General features: G+C 33.5%; 1 protein-coding gene and 1 non-coding gene across 5 annotated transcripts in view; one reads left to right on the forward strand and one right to left on the reverse strand.

The window, feature by feature from the left end:
- The window catches only part of PTBP2 (polypyrimidine tract binding protein 2), an 83,432-nt gene that overhangs the window by 30,550 nt on the left and 36,131 nt on the right, over positions 1–16,751 (forward strand). For all 4 annotated transcript variants that reach the window (XM_067726985.1, XM_067726986.1, XM_067726987.1 and 1 more), the window contains exons 4-6: positions 9,642–9,814; positions 10,771–10,914; positions 16,575–16,739. In XM_067726985.1, the coding sequence (XP_067583086.1) occupies positions 9,642–9,814; positions 10,771–10,914; positions 16,575–16,739 (482 nt within the window). The remainder of the gene's footprint in view (positions 1–9,641; positions 9,815–10,770; positions 10,915–16,574; positions 16,740–16,751) is intronic.
- Positions 15,421–15,522, reverse strand: LOC137220304 (U6 spliceosomal RNA). Its single transcript, XR_010941608.1, has one exon. It is a non-coding gene; the product is annotated as a U6 spliceosomal RNA (small nuclear RNA).

Genomic DNA, 16,751 nt, shown 5'->3' on the forward strand with positions numbered 1-16,751 from the left:
TCCCTAATTCACTTTATGAAGCTACCAAAACCAAAATCTAACAAAGATAATATAAGAAATCAGGATTTCACACTAACATTTTTCATTAACATAAATGCAGACATTCTTAACAAGATATTAGCAGATCACTTTCAGCAGTATGTAAAAGGTAATTCATGATGACTAATTCAGGCTTACCTCTTGATTGTAAGGTTTAACAGTCGAAAAGGAATTCAGTGTAATTTATCACAATAGAATAACGGAGGAAAAAGAATCATCATGTTAATAGAAGCAGAAAAGGCATTTGACAAAAATACAGCATCCATTCATGATAAAAAGTTCTCAGAAAACTAATAAGAAAGGGGAACTTCTACAGGGTAGACAAGGGGCATCTACTAAGAGCCTACAATAAATTTCATTCATAATGGTGAAATATTGAATGTTTTTTTTTCCACTTTAAATTCAGTTTTATTGAGGTATAATTTCCATACAATAAATTGCATCCATTTAAATTGTACAGTCAGATAAGTATTGAAAGATGTATACACCCATGAAATCACTGACAGTCAAAATATATATCCATCACACATACTAGATTCCTCATAGCCCTTTGTAGCCATCCCTTCCTGTTTTATCCCCTTCTCAATCACTGATCTGCTTTTTGTCACTATTAATTAGTTTGAATTCTCTAGAATTTTGTATAAACAGAATCATGTACTATGTACTCTTCTGTGTTGTACTGCTTTCACTTTCCTCTTTACTGCTGAGTAGTGTTTGCATTTTGTTTATTCATTCAGCCATTGATGGACACTTAAGTCATTTCCCTTTGGGGACTATTATGAGTAAAACTGTTAGGAGCAATCATGTTCAAGTCTTTACGTGAACATCCACTGTTATTCCTCTTGAGTAAATGCTAAGGAGTGGAATGCCTGTTTTGTGTGGTAGGTGTATGTTTAATTCTTATGTGCGTTTAATGCCAAACAGTTTTCAAAAGTGCTTATACCATTTTACATTCCCACCAGCAGTATATGAAAGTTCCAGTTGTTCAGCATCCTCACCTTGGTATTATCTTTTTATCTCTTCTAATGGGTGTGTAAGTAGTTTCTCAAGGTTTTAATTTTAGTTTTTATGACTAATGAGGTTGAGGAACTTTGCTCTTTTTTTCTGATTGATTAATCTAGAGCTTTTGTGTTTCCAGGTAAATTTAAGTAATCAATTTCTTTAAAACAACAGTAACAACAACAAAACCTGCAGGGGTGAATGTTTTCTTCTTAAAATGAGGAATGAAGTAAGGATGTCTGTTTCCACAATTTTTCTAGCTTTTGCTTACATTAAGACGAGTAAAATAAATAAAAAGCATAAAGATCAGAAGGGAAGAAGTAAAACTGTATTATTCACAGTCAACATGATTTTTAAAATAGAAAACCCAAAGGAATCTAAATGATTTTAGAATGGTTTACAGGATACAGTTCACCATACAAAGATAATTTTTTTCTGATATTATTAGCAAAGTTTTGGAAAATGAAATTTTAAAAAATCCGTTTATAGAAACATCAGAAAGACAAAATATCAAAGAATAAATTTAACAAAAAATGTGCATGATAACTACATCAATAACTGCAAGGCATGGCAAAGAGAAATTAAAGACCTAAATAAATAGATACACCATGTTCATGAGTAGAAGGCTCAATGTGTTAAAGATGTCATTTTTCCCCTAATTGGGATGGAATTTATAAATCAGTCAAGCTGAACAGGCATTTACATTGAAAGTGATGAATTGGTCTACACTTTATATGGAAATAAAAAGACCTAGAATAACTAAAGCCATTTGAAAAAGAAAAAAAAGAGTTGGAATACTATTTCATTTCAAGAGTAAAGTAATCACAGCAGTTTAGTATAGCATGATTAGTGTCACAGAACAGTATTTATAAATAAACTCCTACATTTAGGGTCAGTTGATTATTTACAAAGGTCCCTTGGTCATTTAATGGTGAAAGGGAAGTATTTTTAACAAGTGGTGCTAGAACAGTTGGATACACAAATGAAAACAAAAAAAAAAATTAGAAACTCAAACCTTACTTCATGCCGTATGGAAAAAGATGAATTACATACCTAAACCTAAAATCTAAATATGCAAAGCTTTTAAGAAAAAAAATCCTAGAATGTATCCTCAGCCTTGGGGTAAATGAAGATTTCTTAGAAAAGGTACAAAAATACACTAACCATAAAGGAATACTTTACAAACTAGAGTCCATCTAAATGAAAACCTTCTCATCAAACGACATTATTAAGAGAATGAAAAGGCACGGCACAGGCTGAGAGAAAATATTAATATTCATTCAGATATCAATACATGTCTGACGTACATAAATACTTATATCCAGAGTATGTAAAGAATTCTTGCATGTCAAATACAAAGAGACTAATTTTTTAAATGGACAGAAGAAGGTACACGAATGGCTAATAAGCACATGAAAAGATTTATTAGTCATAAGGAAATCACAATTTATAACTAATATGAGATACCACTTCAGACCAACTAGAATCTAGGCTAAAGTTAAACAAATCGGTAATGCCAAATGTTGATGAGGATGTGGAGCAGCTGAAACTATATGCCATTGTTGGTGAGTGTAAAATAGTTGGAACACAGTTTGACAGTTTCTTTTTTTTCAGCTTCACAACAAAATGAATCAGTTATATATATACATATGTTCCCATATCTCTTCCCGCTTGCGTCTCCCTCCCTCCCACCCTCCCTATCCCACCCCTCCAGGCGGTCACAAAGCACCGAGCTGATCTCCCTGTGCTATGCGGCTGATGTTTCTGATGCAGCTGCATAGCACAGGCAGTTTCTTATAAAGTTAAACATAAACATGTCCTATGACCCAGTACTTCCATTTCTAGTTGTACAAATGTGTGTATAAAAAACTATTTATAATGGTCCCAAACTTGAAACAATCTAAATGTCTATCAACAGGAAAATGGATCAAGAAGTTAGTCATACAGTGGATTACTACTTATTAAGAGCAAAAGAATTACTATTAATACATGTAGCAACACAAGTGAATATTAAGAAACGTTATATGAAGCAAGAGAAGCCAGACGCAAAAGAGTATATACTATGTGATTCCCTTTCTGTAAAGAGCAGATAATTAATTTTCAGTATAGAAACCAAAATAATCGTTGCTTGTGGGTGTTGGGGATTAATAAGTATTAGGACATTTTCTGGGGTGATGGACATGTTCTTTGTCAATGAACAAAGCTGTAAAATAAATAACAATTTATTTGAAACAGTAGGCTACCTGTGGAAACCCGTCAGCTACTTGTAGAGTTCTGTCTTTCTGCAATGTAAAATGTGAGAAGGGGAATGAGTAAAAATGTCCTGGTGGGCAGGGGTCTGGATATAGGATTTGACTTGTTGTAATAAGGAGACTGGACTTCACGATATTTACACTTAGAAAGGATTTTTGTTCCATTTGCATTTTTTAGGGGGCAGAGGGGGGTTACTACTGTACATAGGACAGTTTAAAACTTTACAATAATCTGCTTTAGAGACACCGAGGTCCTGAATTTTAGAGTCTCAGGAGTAGAATATGGAGAGAATGATATATGAAGCAATTAGACAATTTCTGAGTTATTTAGAAGTAGACTTTGGTAGAAGTATTAAGAGTTTCGGCCTAGAATCACTGGGTTGATGGATAGTAGTTCCATTAACAAAGGGAGCAAAGTAGAGAAAGTGATTTGTTTTTGTTGAAAAGAAAGAACAATCTGTTACTGTTTTCCTTTTTTTTAAAGTATGTTTAGGAATGATAATGTACTTTGTGACTAAAGAATGAATCAAGTGTTTTTGTAGTGATGGAGTAAAATTTCTTAAAGCCTGTTTCAACCTAAGAAGTTTATATAGATTCAATTTATTTTACCTTTTTGAACAAAGGAAACATTGAGTTTTAAAATTGTTCTGTGTTTTTCCTAACATAGAAAGATGAGAGTCTGTGTATGTTCAAACAGACCCCAATTTGAATAATAAGACCTTTAAAAACCAGTGACTATACTTACCTGGACAAATATGCAGTTGTCATCCAGATGGCTCAAAAAGGGACTTTTACAGACAGTATTACAAGGACATTTTTATCATTATCAGATACAAAACAGAATTTCATTCTTACATTCCAGCTTTTCCCAAAATGTTTCTTCTGACTTCACTAGAATTCTTTTTCCAACAGCATCTATCTCAACAGCCTTTCCCTGTCCAGACTTTCTTTCTCTACACGTATATTTGTGTCAAAGAAAAAAAGAATTTTAGAAGTGAGAAAAGTTAATGTTATTAGAAACTTAGTCTTGGGGAAATAATCTTATTCAAAACTATTTTGTAATAAACTAATTCCTTCTTTAGAAGCGTAACATTTCAAAGACACAGCTCTAACTAGTATTGGAATTGGATTTTATTGGAAGGAATTTTTAACTCTTTGGAAGTGGGGAGGAGGCTTGACAATTGTAAGATATGGTCTCTCTTGAGTCCATTTTTTTATAGGTGTGGAAATGGAATACCTCTTTAAGTTAGGTATACATGTTTCTGCCAGTGCTACTGCTTTTCTTTAATATCAGTATTATTGCTGAAAGTATGACTTTTTCTCTATGTAAAAGAACTGAAATCATTTTATAGATTCTGTTACATGTTATTCAGAATTCTCTGAGATTTCCAATTAATTTTTACATACAGACATTTTTGATAAGTTATTTCATTTTTTTGTAATACTTTGAGACTATTCCAGCATGTTGTTTCAGTTTGAATGTTTATGAGGGTCCTAACAGCATGTCCTCTTGCATAGAGGTGTAGAGGTAATGTGAGCCTTCCTCTAATTTAGTGTAACCTTCTATATTTTTCCAGCTCATGCATAAGTTACTTTTGACAACTAGGCTATGCAGCTACTCAGAAATGCAGAGTTATAGGCAGCTTTTACAGTAAACCTAGTAAGATTTTTTGTGTGTGTGCGGTGACTGTTGGAGTTAACTAAAGCTAGTAGAATAACACAAGTATTCTCTACCTGTATATACCTACGTTTCTGGTTTAACTGTTCTTTGAAATTTCTGTTTTCCCATATAGAATGCAAAGAGTATGAGCATTCATTTTTCTTAGCTCAGATTAACTTTATTTTATTTTTTTGTTTTTCTAAAGCCAGCAGCTTGTATAACACTGTGCTTTGCCCAGAAGTCTAACTAAAACTGCTTGAGAGTAAAACTGCTTTGCCTCTCAGTTATATTTTGATAAAGGAAGTTACGAGTGCTTTTTATAAATGTTTGAGTCTGGAAGAATTGGAGAATGAGAATGTATTTATATTTTGTTAAAATAGTTTTCACTGGACAGATGAAGTAAAAAGTTTTGAGATGTTGCACTTCAAGTTGGTATATACAGTTGAAAGTATAGAACTAGAAATATTGGTGAATGAGTGGGACTAAAATAATAGACATAAAATAGAAGTTGATTTTTGAAACCCCTTACTGGAGTGTCTATATGAGCAAGTAAAAATGGGAACGACTTGAGACCAGAACACGTTGGGACAGTCCAGCCATTTTGGGAAGTGAATGAGTTAGCAGAGGGGTCAGAGCAGGTATCAAATGAGTCAGGGAAGTAAGGAAACTAGAAGTAAGTTATTAAGGATGCTGTGAGAACAGAGAGATTTGGTAAGGTTGAGAGGGCTCACAGCTCTTCCGCCACAGGTGGATTTAACAAATTACCCAGGATCTTGGTGAGACCCTTTTGTGTGAAAACTACAGTTAAAAAGCCAGTAGAAGACAAAAGTCAGTCAAAGAGAAAAGAGATGGACTGGGACTGTTCAAAAGTGAAGATGTTCACTTTAGAACTGAGGTAGAAAACTTTTAAGTTTGTATTGGAATGTTCACTTAGAAACAGTTTCTGTGTCTTGTTTTGAATTTGTGAGTAGAAGAGCTCCATTAAGCCAAAGGCTTTTTTAAGAAGGCGTATATGGAAGACAGTATAAAGATTTCTACAATTTATATGCAGCTTACATGCATGAGTAAAAGCATTACTACATCTGTTGTTGAAAAACAGTTTTTAAAATTCTTTAGTTTTACATACCTAAACCAAAGTTTCTGTCTGGAATTACCTGGGAAGTGTAAGGGAAAGGATTGTGGAAAGAAGTCCAAATTATAGTACTTTGTCTTCTGAAGAATCATAGATCTGTAACCCAGAGAGACCCCATCTTCCTTACTTCTCTAATAGGGTCATAAATGGCCTACATGTTTCATAAGTTGAGGCCACACTTTGTTTTATTTATTTATTTTTGGCTGCGTTGGGTCTTCATTGCTGCACGCGGGCTTTCTCTAGTTGCGGCGAGCAGGGGGCTACTCTTCGTTGCAGTACACAGGCTTCTCATTGGACGGCTTCTCTTATTGCAGAGCATGGGCTCTAGGTACGCAGGCTTCAGTAGCTGTGGCATGCAGGCTCAGTAGTTGTGGCTCGCGAGCTCTAGCGTGCAGGTTCAGTAGCTGTGGTGTAAGGCTTAGCTGCTCCGCGGCATGTGGGATCTCCCGGACCAGGGCTCGAACCCATGTCCCCTGTATTGGCAGGCGGATTCTAAACCACTGCGCCACCAGGGAAGCCCCAAGGCCACACATTCAGTGCCCTTTCTCTTTTCCAGGGTTGGGGTACTTTTATATATGAAAGTCAACTTAGTTTTATTTAAAGAAATCATCATTTCTCAATTTTACATTCTCATAGTATCATTATTTAAAATTGAGACTTTCATAATATTTAGCACTAAAATATGAATATTTAATAGCCACCCTTTCTGAAGCTATTAACTGAGAGGAGTATCAAGTAGTGTAAAGACAGAGTGTAAATGTTGTTAGTTACATGGCATTTGGAAGAAAAGAACAGATCTTCTCTAGGCCATTATATATTACCTGAAGTTTGTCTTTATAAGGGTCCTCCTGTAGTAGTGGGTTGAGACTACAGACTATGGAGTCATACTCCTGAGTTTTAATCCTTTTCCTGCCATTTTCTGTCTTTACCACTTAGTAACTCTGACCTTGGGCAGCTTAAGTACCTCTCATTTATAAATGGGATTGATGGGTTATAATAGCAGTCTAAAGAGTTGTAAAGTGCCTGGCATGTAGGTTACTTTCAGTGAATGTTAAATATCAACGCAAAAGAAAAGTACCTTCTTTTCTACAAGTTATTTATCATCTTCTTTAACTGTGAAAACTGTCCCATCTACCTTTTTTACTCAGTTGTTTTACTCACCATCCACTGACAAGAAATCATCCAACACAAATTCAAAACAATAAACTCTTGTATTCTTTTAATAATAGGTTTAGGCAGGTTTTTGCCTTTTGGGAATCATATTCTAAGAATCATTTGAAAAGGGAAGCATTTTTTTCGCCCTATATGTGTAGTGATGGGTAGTATCTTTATTGTGATTTTTTTTTTCTTGCCTTTTTCCCTAAAGGAAAAACAGAAGTTTGCTGTTTGAGTTTCCTGATATCATAACCTATAATTCATGGGACTATACGTTGGACTGAATTATTTGTTCTTGTTATTCAAACAAATGAATGAACAAGAACACAGTCTATCAGATTGCTTTGCTAAGAAAAGGCCTTAGAAGAATATGCATTTGTATGTCAGTTATATGTTTTAAGGTATATGTGTATTTTTTGATTCCCTGCAGTATCATTTAACAGACCCAATGATTATTTTGTTAAAATAAGATGCCACAAAATAGGAAATTCAGCCTGTTTCTGGTAGGTTCAGGTGCCTGTGCAGATAGATGTTTTCCTTACTTACGAAAGGAAGTGTGGAGAGCTTTTTGTAGTTCTTCTTATTTTTGGAATGATGAAGAGCTAACCAGCAAGATTTTTCTGGTAATATATTCAGAAGCCATAGCTTACTACTCTTCTGTACAGAGTCAACTTAAGGGAATTTTTAAATGCATTGGCTGTTCGTTCATGTATATAAACTTGAGTGAAACTGTTAAAATATGACTTAATTGACACTTTAAGTTATACTTATCAGGTGAATTCACATATTATCTCTGATCATCCAGTAAAATCACTACCACATCACCCTCTTCCAGTCCTCTGCTAAGTCACTTTTAATCACATTACTGTGCTTTACTTTCTTCATAGCACTTAGTACAACAGAAAGAAATAAGAAATAACCAAGTGGAAAAAAGTATTACTTGTTTCATTATCATAGTCTTGCTAACAGCTGAGTTTCTGGCATGCATAAATGCATTCATTCAACAAGCATTCATTGAATAAGCCTCAAGCCAGGCACTGTGCTAGGTGTGGTGGACATAAAGAGAAATAAGACACTACCTCCTCAGCTCTGTAAACAACTAATTTTAATACAGTGAACCTTAAATGTAGGAATAAAATGCCATAGGAGCTACAAAAAAGTGCTATGGGAAGAAATAGTTCTCCCCAGAGGTACTAGAGAAGTCTTGACTATAGAGATGATTTTTGAGCCAGTTGTGAAGGAAAGGCGTTCAGCAGGTAGAGAAAGTGGGGAAAATCACTATAAGAAATAATCTGGTTCATGTACTGGGTAGTCCATCTCTCCCACTAGACTACAGGACAGCATCAGGGATCTTACTGCTTACTGTTCACCGCTGTACCCCCAGAACCTAAAGAAGTGCCAGACATATTCTTGATAACTCAGTAATGTTTAAAGAATTAATGTTTGAATAAATTTTGAAGGCACTTAGAAGATCCCGATGGTCTTAGAATTTTATAGATAGTATTGAATGTTTTCTGGGGGTGTACTGTAAAGTACCAAAAATCATATCAAAATGGAGTATACATGCATATTTCTCACTGTGTAAGGATTCTTCAAGTTAGTTAGATTCTCAGAAATATCCTTGAGTTCTTAGAAGATTAAGAACCACCAAAACATCACATATTTTATTGATTCTTTAGTAAGTTCGGATTTTGGTTTTTTGTTTATTTTGTGTGTTTTGGTAAAGCTTTGGAATAAAAGCAGGCAACTAATTTGTTGTTTAAAATATATCACTTTAAAGCTCAGAGTAACAGAATAAGATAATCAAGTCCATGAGTGATTTATAGTAGATTTTGATAGTGACAAAACATTTTAGGTAGAGGAATGTGACCCATAGTGTGGAGCGACTGCATAATAATTTTTACAGCATTGCCTTCTTTGATTCCATTTTTTAGCACATTTTTCAAATTGAACAATTTAGAATTTCTCAGGTAAAATTATAATTAATTTTTGCTAAGTCAAAATTTTCACTTTTTTGTATTTTCCTTAGTCTTAGACTAAGTCTTAGACTCCTTATTAGTCTCTAATAAGACGATTGAATTGTAAGATAATTGTGTTCTATAGCCATTGACCATTTCTTTATGAAATTGCATTTTAATGTTTTTGATTATCACTTGCTACTCTTTACATATGCTATCCAGAAATATATTTACCCAATAGTAATCTTAATTGATGATTTCATTTAGTAGTAATTGGTGGATATGATTTTCTCTGTTACTTTGCAAACCTGGTTTTTGAATTTTTAGGAAGTATCCCAAGTATGCTCAGCTCTGTTTTTAAGTTCTTTATTAAAGTTTGTTTTGTGATTTTTTATGCAAATAAGGAAAATCAATATACTAAAGACTGTTTCTTTAATGTCTTTCAGCCAATGGTAATGATAGTAAAAAATTTAAAGGAGAAGATAAAATGGATGGTGCTCCTTCTCGTGTACTTCATATTCGGAAATTACCTGGTGAAGTGACAGAAACTGAAGTTATTGCTTTAGGCTTACCTTTTGGTAAGGTGACCAACATCCTTATGCTGAAAGGAAAAAATCAGGTATATTTCTTTCAGGACTTATAAAATGTTAAGCCTCAACTATCTAGCAGGTGTGAATTAGCTGTTGCCTGATGAAAGGATAGTATATAGTAGGTTACTTTTCTTAAAGAACATGACAGAAGTCTTACTTTGACTTCTCCTTGTAGCTGTGTTTGGGAAACTAATGGTAGGGAGCTAAAATGAATAAGTCACCGTAGTTTTCAAATTTTGCCTTTTAAATTCCCTTTAGGACTCTAATTGAACTACTGGTCAATGAGATTGTAGGAAATACAGATGAAATACTTCTTTTATTGTGGCTTTGCTCTTTGTAATATCGGAAATCAGTAAGGACACTAGCAGCATCTTATCCTTTAAGCTTATCCCAGGGAAATATTTATCTGATAGCATTAGAAAAAGATAGTCATTAGTCCCAGATATTCTATATTGAATAGTTATACCTGTAGCAGTAGGGTCCAGGTATATTAAAAATCAAATTTTGTTTTAAAGTTTCTAATGATACCATTTAGAAGAATTTAGAGAAATTTAATGTTCTCTTAAATATAGTTAATATCACTAATAATATGACATTTAATTTTTTTCTTTGTTAAATTGTAAATGCTTTAAAAATGACTTGGTGTTCTCTTATGTTTTCTAGGTTAGGAGTGGTAAAATTCTGGTGCTGGAAAATGTTTAGATTTTATTTTCTCTAGCCTTTGTTGAAATGGGTACATTTGTAGTGTATGGAAAATCAGAGGTGGAAGTACTTTGTATTCTAAGAGCTTCTGAGTTTAGCTTTAATTGTATCTCTAAACTTCAGTAAGAGATTTCTAATTCTACCTACTAGAGCATCTAAATGTAACTTGAAAGGTTATATTCTAGATACTGATTTTTCTAATGAACCAAATAGATTACACAGATATTGAAGTTTATTTGAATTTGATTCATAATATTAAGATTTTTGCTATTTAAATTTTCAGGCATTTTTGGAACTAGCAACAGAGGAAGCAGCTATTACTATGGTTAATTACTATTCTGCTGTGACACCTCACCTTCGTAACCAACCGATTTATATTCAGTACTCCAATCACAAAGAACTAAAAACAGATAATACATTGAACCAAGTGAGTATGTGTAGGTACATAAATAAAATGGCCTAGAACGTATTAAGAATCTCATAAACATTAGCAGAAAAAAATTTTTTTAACCATTCAGAAGATTTTTCTATGAGCATTTTCTTGTTTTTTGTTTTCTGGTTTTTTTGTGGCATTTTCTTGTAGCATGTTAAGTATTAACCATTATGTTAATTTACAGAAAGTATGTGTGGTCTCTTATTTTCATATTTTAAGTTAATACTGGATAAATTAGTTAAATAGCATTTTTTTCAGTGCTTTTAAGGTTCTGGTCAAAGTGTTCTTTTTCTTTGTGCAAATTAAAGTTTTTGTATAGATACTGTCTGAGGTAGGACTTAAGTATAAACTGTTTATGCAACTCTGCTGCTTAGACTTCAGTGTACGAAGTTCAGTCCCTTTGGTTATTTGACTTTTTATAGGTCTTAATTTCTTATGGAAAAACTCCTACTGAGGATGTGTTAATGGTTTTCCTGGGGGGAAAAATGTAAGAATTGAGAATATATGTTGAGAATATGTGTTGATCTTTTAAAAATGTGATGTAGAAGATATTAATTATCTAAAATTATTTTTTTAGAAAAAGTATAAGAATGGTTTTAGATCTAAATACATAGGATTGCAATAAAAACTGGTCTAAAAGCTCTTCAAATGTAGTTTTTAGCTAATTATATCTGTTTTAGTAAAATCTAAACTGTGGCTCTTATCAAAAATTAAATGGAAAATAATTTCTCATAGATTTTAACCTTTGTAAAAAATAATTTAAGGTCATTTTGATAGTTCATGAAAAATAAGCTTGTAAAACTTTTTGCCTAAAAGATAAGGCTAAAATTTCAGTTGTTTTTTTTAATTTGATAATTTTCATTTCTTTTGAACCAGAAGTTGTACTTCTTAGAATTTATCATGAGGAAATATACCAAAAGAAAATATGTATTCTCTGTTCTTTTTATTTAGAGTTTAAAATGGCATTTAATATCCCAATTTTATTTTACATGTTAGTATTTTCAGTAATTAGTGAATGCATTCTCATTTAAAAAGATTCAAATGAAAATGATGTGGAAAGAATAAAGATAAGGCATCTATAGATAGATAGATATATGTAGGGGAGGGGGATTTGTAATTTCAAATAGGATAACCAGTGGAAGCCCAACCAACAAGTGACATTTGAGTAACAAACTTCAAAGTGATTAGAGAAATAAGGCACTTACTGAAGTCTTGGGTATGTTCCAAACATAGGGAGCAGTCAGTGCAGTGTTCTTATGTTGAAAAAAATTTTTTTGACAGCCATATTTTTGATTTCAAAAGTTCTTCTTTTCTTTGATACCCTTTTTACCTCGTAGTTGGTCATTCTTTACAGTTACTAATTAATGGTATTTTAAAATACTTGACTGTATCTTTTACTTTCTTTAGAATTAGCTGTTACGTTTATCTTGTTCCCTCTATTCTTCTCTTCCTCCCACCCACCCTCATTGTCTGTTTATATTTCAGAATGGACAATTAGGTTTTATTGGACTTGCATGCTTTCCTCTAGAGTAAGGTAATGAGGACTTGGATACTAACCTGGGATCCCCCCCAAATGCCAGAGGTCTTTATTCTTGGCCTTCAAAACTCCTTTTAGAGTTTCTGTTCTTTTAAGGGAGTGTTTAGTTGTTGTTGCTTTTGTTTTTATTGTTTAATAATAAGTTGGTTGATGGTGAGGAGGAAGAGGATGTTTGTTAGCCATACTTTCTGTTAACCCTTTTATTTTCATTCTCCTTCCTCCTGTGTACCTACCAATTTCTAATTTGATTCCTATGGATGCTACCAGTGCAAACCCTGTTTTGCTACGTGTTCACTGTGTCTTCTGTCCATGCATTTTCTGAGTTTTGGGAATTTGATAAAATTATTCTGAGCTAGTGATAACCTTTTCTCTTCAGTATCTGCATTTATTCCATTTTGTACTTATTTATAGTCATTTTAATAGTGTTTTATAATAGAAGAGAGAAATGAATGTGTGTGTCAATCATGAATTCTTCCAGAACCTTTCATCAAATCAGTAGGTTCTGTGAATTCACTCTTTCCAATATCTGCCCAGTTTTCTTCTTTCTTGCTACTTCATTTGCTCAGACACAGTCATCTGCAGCAAATCCTTTTCATGCTCAGGGTAAAAGCCCTTTGAGATGAGTATTGTTTCTGTCTTATGGCTACTCCCACCCTATTTTCCTGTGCTTCTATCCCAGTAGTAATTGTAGCGCCTATAACCTGGCATGCTTTCTCTTATTTTGTCTTTGGAGGCCATTGTGCTTCTGTGCTGTCACTTTGACCTGGAATATTGTGGCCTGCCTGCCTTTGTACCACCTTTCCATCCCTTACTTCACATGGCCACTTGTTAGACATCTTCAGGTTTCCCATTAGTTAGTTTCCTTGAAAGCCATCCTCTGATCCACAGAGTGGATAAGGTTTGGATTAAGAACCCTTAATACAAATGAAAATCACAGTGAGATACTGCCATGTATACCATACTGGATAAAATTAAGACCAGTAATACCAAGTATTGGAACAATGTAGAGAAGCTTGAACTTCGTAAATAAGTGATGAGAATGTAAATTGGTAGAATCATTTTTAAAACCTTGAAATATCTACTAAAGCTGAGCATATACATATTCTTTGACTTAGTAATTTTTACTAGTCACGTATCTGAGAAAATACATACATATGTGCATGAAAAGATATGTATAAGAAAGTTCATGGCACACTGTATGTAATAGCCCAGAGCTGGAAATGATCCACATGTTCAGCAGCTGTAGAATGTGTTATGGTATATTTATTCGTTGGAATACTGACTGGCAAAAAGAATGAACAAGCTACTGGTGTCTCTAGAACTTGGATGAACATCATAAAAATTATGTTTATTGGAAGAAGCCAGATCAAAGTAGAACACATACTATATGGTTCCATTTATATAACTGGGAGAAAGCATGTGTGTGGCTTCTGGAGTGTTGGTAATGTTCTATTTTTTTATCTAGATAGTCCTTTTACAGATATGTTCTATTTGTGAAATTTTATTGAGCTGTATATACTTATGATTTGTGTCCTTTTATGTGTATATGATTGTTTCAATATGAAGTTTAATTAAAATCTAGGTTGGCAAGCCAACTCTCTCCATGAATTTTTTTTTTTAAATGTATGAAGAGGCTTCTCTGGTAGCACAGTGGTTAAGAATCCACCTGCCAATACAGGAGACACGGGTTCGAGCCCTTGTCCAGGAAGATACCACATGCCGCAGAGCAACTAAGCCCATGCACCACAACTACTGAGCCTGCTCTCTAGAGCCTGCAAACCACAATTACTGAGCCCACATGCCACAACTACTGAAACCCACGCGCTTAAGAGCCCGTGCTCTGCAACAAGAGAAGCCACTGCAATGAGAAGCCCATGCACCGCGATGGAGAGTAGCCCCTACTCGCCACAACTAGAGAAAGCCCGCGCACAGCAACGAAGACGCGATGCAGCCAAAAATAAATAAATAAATGTGTTTATTTATTTAAAAAAAAATGGGGGAGGGAGATGCAAGAGGGAGGAGATATGGTGATATATGTATAGCTGATTCACTTTGTTATAAAGTAGAAACTAACACACCATTGTAAAGCAATTATATGCCAATAAAGATGTTAAACAAAAAAGCTACACATAAATGAGTCCAAAAAATGTATGAAGTTACTTGTTAGTGATAATAGAGAACATAATTGTTAAGGTAAAAAAGGAAGATGGAGAACAGTGAATAGTATTGGAAAGAAAAGTATGCAGTAGATAAGTACTTAACATGTTTGTATGGAGTACATATATACATATGCTTGTGTATGTAGGGAAAGCAGACAGGGTGACTGAGTTGCAGAGGAAACTTAACTTTTTATACTGTTTGGATAGTACACCATGATCAAGTGATTACTATTTTAAGAAGACGTTCCATTATTTAAAGTAGCAGATGTTAGAGTTGTTCTAAGTTGTGATATTTCCATGCTTATTATAATAAATGTATATAAAGACATGTTCACTAATGAAGAAAGTGAACAGTGAGCTACTGGCAATGAGCTACTTAAAATACTTTATTTAAATATGTATTGGGTTAAATATGTTCAGATGTTTAACAAACATTGCTCTAGAAATCTTTTTATCCCTCTTTTTTTATAACTATATTCTTTATAGTAGTGTAAATGTGCCCATTGTATTAAATATTTATTGTATGTTTCAAAATGTTGGATTTGAATTAACAAGTCACTTTAACATAAATTTATAGGTCATATTTTATTAGCATTTAGATGATGAAGTTTGACTAGATGAGTGTGTGATCTCTTTGAGTACCAAGCTATATGATTTCCTGGTTATATAATATTTCAGTGAAATGACCATCCTCCCACCTTTTTTGAGATATAATTCACATATACATTGTGTGGGTTTTAAGGTGATTTGATATATTTATATTTCGCAAAATGATAACCACCACCACATTAGTTAATAGGTCCAGAAAAAATGTGACACTTCATGATTTTGGGGTCATATTTGCATAGGGCCATGCTAATCTCTGTGTTGTTCCAGTTTCAGTATATGTGCTGCTGAAGGGAACACTGATCATTCCTTATTATCATAAATGTTCTCATTCTTTTGTATCCGCCTTCCTTTTCATTCATCACTATGCTCTGTTTATATTCCTGTTCATCTGCCAATACAACTTTTTCAAACTATAAAGCAGTGTAGAGGTATTTGTCATTATTATATCTAACAGTTATTTGCCTTTATATAGGTTTTCTGACCCCAGATAAGGTAGAAAGAAATTATTCCTTATCAGTGAATCTGTCAGTAATAATAGGAAAGGCATAATAGTAATAAAGGCAGTCTTTTTGGAACATTTAACATATGATTTAGTTGACAGATTTCCCAAAAATACTGTATTTTTTCAGTTCCATATATATATTTTTTCACATTTTAAAATCTCAGAAATCAAGATGTGTCTTATAATAGTTGATCTGTCATAGTTCAATTATAAATATCTTCCTAGTCCTACGTAAAATTATAGTGTATTAGATACCATAACATGTATGGAAAATATTCTTCACATTTTATTTTGAAGTATTCCTGAAAATTTTATGGCTTTGTAGTATGGTATACATCAATTTCTGTTCTAAAAATTTTGGTTTCAGAAGTTATGCTAGTATGAAAAAAAGACTTAATTTGTATCTGAATATTCTTCTAGGATTTATTGGAAATAATGTTTATGGGAGTTCTTTTGGATAATCTAGTAATCCCCTTAAGGTTTACTATGTGCCTTTTTTATGGAATGAATAATGTTAAAGTTTCATTGTTCTCTAAAAGTTTCTGTTTAAAACATTTTCTGAATCTGTCAGACTACATCTTGTTGTTTTGAGAGTAAATTACACTGACTGTCTTTCTTGTTCCACATTGGTCCCAAACCCTAGATAATTGTTTTAAAGTAAAATAAATACTAGTATAATACTTGAATTATAATCCTTGGCTCATGGCAGGTGCTCAGAAGTATTTATTGAGTGTTAAATTTTATTTAATCTATGTGTTTTAGAAAAGAATTTAATATTGTAACGTTTAGCAAAGTATAGGTGAAAATACCAGGAATGTTCCTAAAGTGCTTATCTTTCATTTTTTAGCGTGCTCAAGCAGTTCTTCAAGCAGTGACAGCTGTCCAGACAGCAAATACTCCTCTTAGTGGCACGACAGTTAGTGAGAGTGCAGTGACTCCAGCCCAGAGTCCAGTGCTTAGAATAATTATTGACAATATGTATTACCCTGTAACACTTGATGTTCTTCACCAAGTAAGTTTAGTT

This window comes from Pseudorca crassidens, chromosome 2 (genome assembly GCF_039906515.1).
Source record: "Pseudorca crassidens isolate mPseCra1 chromosome 2, mPseCra1.hap1, whole genome shotgun sequence".
Taxonomy (NCBI): domain Eukaryota; kingdom Metazoa; phylum Chordata; class Mammalia; order Artiodactyla; family Delphinidae; genus Pseudorca; species Pseudorca crassidens.